The sequence below is a fragment of the Tupaia chinensis genome, unplaced genomic scaffold (genome assembly GCF_000334495.1).
Source record: "Tupaia chinensis unplaced genomic scaffold, TupChi_1.0 Scaffold139072_1, whole genome shotgun sequence".
NCBI classification, from domain to species: domain Eukaryota; kingdom Metazoa; phylum Chordata; class Mammalia; order Scandentia; family Tupaiidae; genus Tupaia; species Tupaia belangeri.
Genome location: NW_006198962.1, coordinates 858,783 through 868,922, shown reverse-complemented (window position 1 = coordinate 868,922; position 10,140 = coordinate 858,783). Strand labels below are relative to the sequence as shown.

Genomic DNA, 10,140 nt, shown 5'->3' with positions numbered 1-10,140 from the left:
AATTTGCAGGTGAAGGAGCCCTGGTAGGCAGCAAGGAGGACCCCAGCTTTTACCCTGAAATGAGAAGTTATTTCACAGAGATGCCACGACCACCAGCTGGATTTCAAAGGGCTGTGTGCTGTGTGTGGGAGGGGCAGAGGAGGCAGAAGGTAGAGAGCAGCAGAGTGAAGAGGAGGCTTCTGTGCGGAGGGCGTCCGAACGGGGCAGGGAAGCCGGACGTGGGTCCCCATGGCAGAGGCCACGAAAGATTGACCAGCCTTGGATCTGTGTGCCAAGAAGGTGTGGAACACAACAGAACAGGAGTGATATGAACCATGGGAATCCGGCCTGGGTGGCTGTGGGCTGGGGAGCCATATACTGAGACAGGATTCTTGGAAGGGCAGGCTTTGAAGGGAGGTTTGAACAGACAGCACCGGCTGTGGCCACACTGGGACTGACGTGCCTTTTGGTCGTGCACGTGGAGAGCTGGAAACATGGGTCAGGACTTGGAGGAAGAGCCTGGATGAGATTGTAACCCTGGGAGTTAACAGCCTAAAACAGGGTGCAAAGCAAGGGGCCGGCTGGGACCCCCTCAGGGGTGATGCAGAGGTGGGAGGGAGGCCTGGCACCAAGGCCTGTGAGCCCGACACGTTGAGACCACAACAAAGAGGAAGTCTCCACAATGTTGAGAAGGAACGGCTGGAAAAGGGAGTGGAAAGCCAGACAGACTCACAGAAAATACGAACACGCTGAAAGATCTGTGCACGCAGAGCGCATTTTTGGTTTCATACAAGGCTTTGCTCTGTCAGCATTTCTTAAAAATAATTTCAGAGCTACTGAAAATGTGTGTAAAAAATAGTATGACGACTCGGACCTGTCTTCATCTAGGTTCCCCATATATTAACGTTTTGCACCGATGTTTGCAATGGCATATTCCGTCCTCTCTTCCAGGCCACCTTGCAGTGTCCCACAGTTCTGGTTTGACTGACACCACTTGTGACTGGCTGCAGTGACCGTCTTGGGGAGAAGCATCCGCCTCAGTACCAGCTCTTAGGAGGCATGTGATGCTGTCTGGTCTCTTCCTGGTGAGGTCGGTGTGGCATACTTGGTCCGAGATCTGCCAGTCACCTATACTTCCATAAATTATTATATTGCTAAGCCCTTCCACCAGCTCCTGCATGCTTGCAATATACCCTTTTGTCTTTTTGGTTTTGGTTTTTATTGCCAGAGGGTGCATGCACTCACCAGAGAGAGAAAAAAAGAAAAAAAAGAGAGAGAGAGACAGAGAGGGACAAGGCACCTCCGGTTCGCTCTCCTGCTGGTGCTGGGATTTGGGGCACACATGCACGTGCATGCAGCATGTTTTGCAAGCTGCTGGGGCAGAGAATCGAACCACGGTTGGCCATGCGGCCAACCTCTTCGCCATCATTCTTGAAGCACCTTCTAGGCAGCCCTGACTCCTTTAGAAACCAAGATCTGAGCATTAGGTTGAATCTATTTTTTAAGAATGAGGAAAAACAGAACCACAAGTAGAATCAGGGACCATAAAAACTCTGGGGGAGTCACCAGTCTCTAAATGCTATCTGTTTTGCTCAAATCCACTCCACACTCTCTTTGAGCCACTGCCCTAGTCTAGAAAGCCTGTCGGTTCTCCTGTGTCCATAGCCTAAATGCTGTCCCCACACTCCTCCAGTCTCGTCTTTCTTCACAAGACAAACCAGGGGGGACATTTCAAGTTGCAAATCTGCTTTGCCTTCCTCTGATATTGGCAGCAGTTTCTTCTGTACTTAGGACCGAACTCGGCCCTGCACAGAAGGCCCTGGCCTCTAGGCCCTGTCTGTCTCTCCTTTCTTGGTCATCTCCTGAGGGGCCTGTGCCTCTGGTCTCCCTCTTTCTGGGGCACTCTCTGTTCTCTGAACCAGTCAAGGACTTCTCACTCTCAGCTCTGCTGACAGCTCCCCCTGCACGACGGCACATCCTGGAGGCATGTTTCAGACTGGCCGCGACTAGTCTCCTCGGACCCGAGCAGCAAAGGTCTCTCAGCAGACTCTAGGATCCCAGGTGCCCGGTGTCCAGGCAGTGCCTGCATGTGCAAGGTGCCCCAGACACGGAAGAAAGCAGGCACGTGAGAGAGAGAGAGCGGACAGCCGTGGCTCTGTGTCCTTGCTGTGGCCTGGTGGGAAAAGTTGGGACATGTGGACCTGGGGTCCATGCTAGGTATTGGCCACTCTGGTCTTCCCTCCTGCGTGAGCCTCCAGACTGGAGGACACACAGGAGAGGCAGGTAGTGGGCAGCTATGCTGCATAGCTGCAAAGGATGGGGGGCACAGCTGTCAGTGCAGTGAAGCACAGAGATCTCTGAGCTCTCATGGCCGCACATTCATCAAAGAGCGTATGTGGTAGGTAGCCTTCTATGCAAGTGGTAATCTGCTGTCACCGCGAGGCAATGTGGCCTGATGTGATGTAATCACTGTGCCCCCAGAATACTGTGGCAAGGCCAGGCGGCTTCCGAAGGCTTCTGAAGACACAGACACTGGAGTTCCCTGGGCCTTGGAGACCCGCCCCGCCCTGCCGGGGAGCGCAGGTTTCTCAGGCAGCCTTGTGCTTCCACAAGGGCCCTCAGGGCCACTCTCTCACCACAGAGAAGGCTCTAGGCACAGAATCAGGGCTGAGAGGCCATAAACTCACTCCACCCTGAACATGGGCTTGAGCTAAGTAGAGGCCCTTGCAGGCAGGCAGAGCGATGCATCTGGACTATGGAGCACTCAGCACCACGGAGGAGGAATCTGGTGTCAGGACCTACTCTGGGCAAGAATTCGACACGAGATAGCAGCTACATCCGAGGCTCCATGTGGTGTTATTTATGCACAGAGAATCCGACGACCATGCAAACACCCATTCCAGCCAAGTGGACAGCAAGGAACCAATCAATGCTCATCAATACCGTTCTCAGCTCGAGAGAGCTCTTTAGGAAGACATGTTCAGAAACACACAAAATACTTCTGAGATATCAACTCAAAAGCCATATAAAAGTACAAGGATGAATCCTTGACTGATGGGCTACATCCTGAGAAATGCTGCTTGGTGACTTGGTTGTTACTCACACAACACAACCTAGAGTACCACCAATCACACACCTGAGCTGCACGGAGCAGCCTGTGAACGACTATGACGGACCTGGGCCCACCACCATACACGTGGCCCCCACTGACCAGCATGTCATGTAGCAGTGCCCGACGGCATCGTGGCCTTGACGGAAGCCTCATCACTCACGGAGGGGCAGGAACTGAACCAAACCATGGGCAGATGAAAACAGTTCTGTCTCGGGGACCAGCAGTTAGCGTAATGGCTATGTCGCTTGACTCCCATGTAGTTGACCGTGGTTCGAGTCCTGGACCCGGTGGCTTAAAACTCACGCCGGGCGCGTGTGCATGTGTGCCCAAGATCCCGAGAGGAGAATGGAGGAGAAGGAATTGCGGTGTGGCCATCCCCCCTGGGGGGTGATTTCTCGCTTTCTACCTCTTTGTCTCTCTCTTTCTGGTGAGCACACATGCCCTATAACAAAAACCTCTCCAAACAAAGAAAGAAAAAAACCCAGCTCTGTCTCCTTTGTTTTTTAAGTCATACTTAAGACATATACACATGCCTAGCTCTTTTTAGACAAGGGTCTCGCCCTGCTGCCCAGGCCAGCCTCAGCACTCGCCCCTCCTGCTTCAGCCTCCCAAGTCACTGGGAGACACACACCACATGCCCGAATGGTACAGGATGGGCCAGGAACCCAGCCTGGCCTCCCATGGGGTCTAGACCTGGGGAGCTGTGGCATCTGAGCAGGGCAGCCCACTGTGGCTGGGTCGACGTGGCCTCTTCACATTGTTAAAATATATTTTTTGTGGTGGTTCAGTGGTCAGGGCCACAAGAGTCGTTCCACTTACATTCCAACGTTAAATAAAAAAGAAAGTGAAATTACTTCCTACTCGCTCAAGTATCTGTGGTGCTCCTGCCATCCTTGGCAGGCTCAGCACCCCCAGGGGACCTTCTCAGGGCTCCGTGGAGACAGGGACTGCAGCGACAAAAATGCTCCCTATGCAGAAAAAAAGCAGAGGAAGGTGCTTTGTCCCGTGACGTCTCCACTGATGCCTTTTCAGGGTTTTCCTCCTATAAAGGAAATGGGAAATGCCAGAATTCTATAAATAGGGCTAGAAACGGCTGCCTCAAGTCCAGAGAATCCCATCACGGGGTTACGAAGAGGAAATGACCGTGGGGAGGAAAAGACAAAGCACGTCAGTCATCAGTGGTCGGCCCTCCCGGGAGCCGAGAGAGGAGCACCAACCAGCAGACCGTCTGCACTTGTGAGCCTCCGCGGTGGGGTCAGCGTCTGTCTCCTCTTTCCTAGAAGCGCAGGGACTTGGCACGGCTGTCCTGGGAGGAGGATGTTTACCAAGTTCTCTGTCTGCAGGCTCTCAAAACAGCCTCTCTTGGATTTCTCTAGCAAGTTCTTTTTTAATGCTTTTAGTACTGAAATTACTTTTCCTTCATGCTAATTGAGAGACTAAGATGACAGCCTATGGCGGGGGCGGGGGGGAAAATACAGGGAAAAAGAGGACGTGAGGGTCCAGGCAGCCACTACTTTGGTAATAAAGGTGGGACAGGGGACAACACTGAGGTGGGGCAGAGCGAGGCCTGGCAGGAGCAGGTGCAGAGACCATGGAAAGGTGACACCTGGCCCTGGGGCTGTGCTCCTCAGGGTTCTGCGCAGTGTTCTCCATAATACTTTGATCTCACACTTGAGATGTTGTTAGAAGTCCTGCAACCAAGACCCGAAGGTTGAGCAGACACCAATGGTCCAATGTGTAATTTTCTAACATAGCTCACCCCACGCTCAGGTGTAAAGCCTCGGATAAAGCTCACTGCTCATGTTCAACGGTGAGAACAGGTTGCGTCTCCACGCGGTGCCTTGTGGACTCCAACACCAACACAAACAGAAAAGAGGTGGGCGTCTGAACACATGCGTCACAGCAGAAGCTGCCCTCTGGGCTAATCGGGGGAAAGTTCGTGGTCTAGTGATTTCTCTTTTCCCAATGCAATTTCAAATCAGAACAACTGTAAGAACTGTAGCACATTAGTTTGTGAGGAAAATCATTTCTTTTCCTAAGAAAACTTTTCCTGTTCGCTACTTCTAGGAACTATCAGTGCCTAGATGCCCCTTTGTGCTCTGAACTCTGGTTCTGCATCCAAGCCTCACATAGAGGCAAAGCCCAGATTCAGATTTTCGCCAAAGCATGGTGATTATTCCTGGGAAAGACGGAGATGCACTCAGTGATCAGTTACAGCACTCCTGCCAACTACAGATAGCAAGAGGTACTTGGCACTAGAGGAAGGGATCGGTCTTAGGCCCTCGCACTTAGAGCAGTTACACTTTAAGAGGTATTTATAGTCCAGACTAACGCAGGGTTGGGATTTCACATGAGATTCCTGCGACGGCTTCCTGCCTCGTATTCAGCCCAACGCATGGCCTGCACCAGGTCATGAGATTGCATCACTCACTCAGAGGCGAACATGAAACACGAAGACACTGTCACGCTGGGGCTTTAGAGATTATTCTTAGGCTGGAGAGACTGCAATCCAAGAGGCTCTGAGACACCTTGGTTCTAGCAACAGTGCCGGAGAAACCAAGCAAGGGGTGGCATTCACCATACTGAAATTAATCATGGACAATTCATTAGGTCACCGGGAAAGTTAGGACTTGTTTTTCCATGTCTTTCTATGCAAAAGTGTGTCATGACTTTCCCAGTGACCCAACAGCACCCTTTCCCAAAGTGGGTTTTGTGGGAAATTTCTAGATGCTGTATATGAAGTGGTTCTCTGATCAAACAAGCTTGAGAAGCTTCAGGTTAACTCCCTTATGTAGACCTGTTCTGTGCCCCACACACTGCCTGCATGTCCTGCTTCTCGGTACCTGGCTCACCAGCCAGAGTATGGAATGCTTCGCTTCTGCGTAACAAGCGCAACTCAGTCTCACCAGCTCCTGGGTGCAGAGAGGATGCCAAGTTCTGTGACAGAGAACAAAGCTGTGAAGTCTGCCGTCCACTGCCCTAGACCCCTGGTGTGCCAAAGTTAAGTTTGCTTATGGTGGAAGGCCCTCAGTTTGATTTTGTTTCTTGCAGCCAAATGACAAAGTGGGTGAAACACAGAGTTCAGGACCCCTAAATCCCAGTGGCCAATGTTGCTGTTCTTTCCTGCAAGGGTGCAGTGGAGCTGAGTCTGGCCCAGCCTAGGTGCCTCATCCTTCTTAGTCTAAAGAGAGCTGTTCAGTCCTACATGGGCGTCTGCAGGAGTAGCAGCTTCCTGACAGTGTGTCCTGGAGGACCCTCGGGTCTCCTTCTCAGAAAGATCATCAAGGAAGGGTAGAGCCAAGACAAGGCTCCCCAGCAAGTGAAGTAAAACCTTCCCAGCCCCTTGGGGAGCAGGGGGCCATTCAGTGCATGGTTACTGAGCTCCCACCATATCCTAGACACAAAGGCATCTTCCTTGAGCAGCAAAGGCTACTATGTGCTGCCCTGGGAGTGATGCTTCTGCCCCAGGCAGGAGGCTGGATGCACTCAGGGTTTCTCCAAACCCAGCCAGGGCTGACCTGGGAGGCTCGAGGGGCAGAAGACTAGAGCCTGGAGTCATCTAGGCAAGTGCACTTGCTGTCCTATTTCATATTGCGTGGCCTCAGTCTCTCCGTGTGGAAATAGTCTCTCTCTGTCATGAAAATTTGATGTGTGGGAATGACCACACGAAGCATCAGGATCCCCCTGACAGATTTCTCAGAAGCTGAAATGCCATTATCCGTCTAGTGCCATCCAAGTCACTGCAAGCCTCTCCCCTACCTGCCATGGGGTAAAGCCTCTCCCCTACCTGCCACGGGGTACAGAGATTCTTACTTACACTTTCCTGTGACTTGTACAGAAAAACGAGCCAGCCTCTCAAAGGGATCTCATTCAGCCTTTATCCCCCACCCCTTTCTATTCTGCCAACATCCACGGACTCATTCAGTTCTCACGTACCCACTTACAGCCATTTTTGTTTAAGGGCCTGCGTGCTGCCCCTTCCCCAAGGGTGAGGATGAAAGAAAAGAGCCCAGAGTCAGTCCGCAGGGCTGACGTGAGGGGAGGAGGATGGGGCACTCCTGATGCTGAGCACGCGGAGAGGCCATGAGGAGACCTTAAGACAGGAGCTGGGTCCTGGAGCAGCCCCCTCTACCCCTGCAAGGATGCGTGACAGGAAAAGGGGCCCCCATCAAGGGTTCAGTATCATCTCCCTGCACTCTCTCTGGCCCTCGTTCCAGTCTCTGGACCCCAAAAGAGTAGAGCTGCCCGTCATCTGCTGAGTTGAAAGGACAGCCCCTGTGCCCCGGTGACATAAGGCCACTTTCATTTCCTTCCCCTTCTCTCCCACGGCCTGTCACCACCTGGTGCCTCCTCTTGAATGTATCCAGGTAATGAGGGTCATTTCAGAGGGACAGCAGCCTAAGACACACCCCGGAAATGCAGCTAACTTGTAGAAGCCTTATTTCAGTCAGGGCTGAGTGGTCAAACTAGCAGTTCTGGAGAGGTGGCAGTGACCCCCCTCCGCCCCCCCCCTGAGTCCAGCGGCCTCTCTGTGCAAGGCATCACTCTGAAACCCTGACGAAAGCACTTCTCTGAGATCCGCCCCGGCTCCAGCTTGTGGAAGCCTATCTGGACACCTGCCCCAGAGGTCCTCAGGGAGTGTCAAGCAGACACGGGGCTCCCCACACAGAGGCACTGTTGCACGTCCACCGAGCCCTGGTGACGTGCCTGCAGGCCAGAGTGCCTGCGAGGGATTCTAGACCACTCTGGCTACAACCCTCAGCAAGAATGAGTTCTCCTTCGTATGGGGGTTGAAACATCTCCACGTTTTCCTCCTGGCCCCTCCTCCATCGTGAACCTCACTGGGGAACACAGTGATGTGATCACGTTCTCACTGTCTTCTGACCTCACAGACTGAGTTCTACCCAGAAAAGGAAGTGGCTTCGCCTAGACCTGACCCCCAGGGCACACTTCCTCTGTCCTCACGCTACTTCAGAACCCCTGGCCAGACACCCGTCCAAGATGACGTCCCTGACTTGCTATGAGAAGAGGAACATCATCCAATTCCTTCCTCCTTCAGGCATGTGGAACAGAGAGGCCCAAACACGCTTGCCCCATGGCACCTGCCACCACCAGGCAGCGGGAGGAGGCCGGCCAGGGAGGTGCACACTGTTCACGACACTGGATGTTGGAATCGGGCATCGATGTGGAAATGCCCCTTGACCAGCTTAGGGACACCAACGGGTGGCTGTCTCCAAGTCGTGTGAAGTGAGATACACCCTCGTTGCTCCACGGTCCATGCTGCAGGGATGTGGGTGACAAACACAGACACCCCTGCAGGCTTCTTCTGGGATCTAACCTAGATCGCCCCCAAAAACACCAGCGGCAAGCAGCATTCCCGGTCTCCTAATGCTCGCAAAGTTGGACAATCCATCGGGGGGAAGCTGGTGTTCTTGCCATTCCCTGAGAGGGCCAGACGATATTTTCATGGTCTTTTTTTAGGGCTGTAACTTTGTAAACAACCTCTGTGACAAATCCACAGACAGCTTGTCTGGGTCCTTATTTGACGCAGAAGGTCACCAGGGAGAGAGGCGTCCTGGCTTTACTTGAGGCACGTGATGAAACGCGAAGCCCAGCCAGCACTGGCTCCCGGAGAGGGAGGCTGACCTCACCTTCTAAGTTTTGACGGTGTACTAATGCGGCCAGTCCCAGAGGCGTGTGTCAGAAAGGGAGCCGCCCGCAAACACTAGAAAAAAGGGATCCCAAGGGCATAGACCGGCAGATCCCCAGAGAAAGGGGACGGTCAACTGAGTGTGCTTGGAATCACAACGGCAGGGAAGGGCGAGCAAGGGAGAAGAGAATGACTCTGTGGGAACAGCAAAGATATTTCTAAACTATATTTGTTTTTGTTTGTAAAAGCCGAGGTCTCAGGCAGCTCATTAGTCTCAAGACTACAACCGCAGGTTCTGGGTTCTGATGCCGGGTCTCGCCCACTCTTCACCCACAGCTGGGCCTCAGTTTTCTCTTTTCTCCACTACAGACGACTAGAGACAACATTTATACCTAGTTCACAGGGTTGGTCTGAGGAATAAATGAATATATAACTAGACAGACTGCTGAGAGCAACGCCTGGCACACAGAAACCACTCGATAAACATCAGGTGATGCCATGCACCGTCGTTATCATAATCACCACCATGGCCGCCGCCCCTCATGGGCACATAACCGGGTCCTTCCTTCAGAGCCAGTAACCCATCTGGACTCCAGGCCCTGCCACTCAGGTGAGAGGAGCCACCGACCTTTTTCTCTGCCAAGTTCTTTAGTAACCTGGCTTTCTGGCTATTTGACCATCTCACGTGGGGACAATGGCTGCCCAATGTCTCCTTCATAGGTCTGTCTTAAAGTAGATGCTATAAATACACCAAGACGGCTCTCACCTTCAGGGTTAAGCGAAAACCCTTCTACCTTGAGCAACCCCATTCTAAGTCAGCACTGCAGCGCGGGCACCTCAGCAGCGCTGCCCTGAAGCCGGGTGCCAGGTCAGTTCAGAGTTTTCTTACCTAGAATCATAGAGTAACCAGGATGATCTGTTGCTGACATTTTTTTTTTTAAATGAAAACTCATTTTTAAGACCAGATTTGTCATTTGTTAACCACAGTTATGAGACTCATTCTAAAACATTTAGATACATCCGTAATGTTATTAACAAGTGGAATTTTGGCCAATGAATTAAAAATCCTCGTTAGACTAGAACTAAGAACAAAGAATCCACAGTTCCCTTCCCTCCCCAAACGGATGAGCCTGCACATCTGCCCAGACCCAATGACCAAGCAGCCTGGGACTCACCTGCTTTGCGACAGCCTGGCTTGGGGGTAGGGAGCCAGGTGTGAGTGCAGGGGGACTGCCAGGGCCGCAGAGCTCAGGGAAAGGGTTGGGGATGGCCGGCAGTGACGAGGTCCTGAACTGCTGATCTTCTTCCTGAAGGCGTCTGTGGGGACAGAGAGGAATATGGTTAAAGCTGCCTTCCCCACGTGATGCAGCATTGCCCCAGCTGGGGCTGTGCGCCCCCC

The 10,140-nt window shown here is 52.6% G+C and overlaps 1 protein-coding gene across 5 annotated transcripts in view; it reads right to left on the bottom strand.

Moving 5' to 3' along the window:
• GRB10 (growth factor receptor bound protein 10) overlaps positions 1–10,140 on the bottom strand; it is a 203,241-nt gene that overhangs the window by 55,445 nt on the left and 137,656 nt on the right. For all 5 annotated transcript variants that reach the window (XM_006161791.3, XM_027765631.1, XM_006161792.3 and 2 more), the window contains one exon: positions 9,917–10,058. In XM_006161791.3, the coding sequence (XP_006161853.1) occupies positions 9,917–10,058 (142 nt within the window). The remainder of the gene's footprint in view (positions 1–9,916; positions 10,059–10,140) is intronic.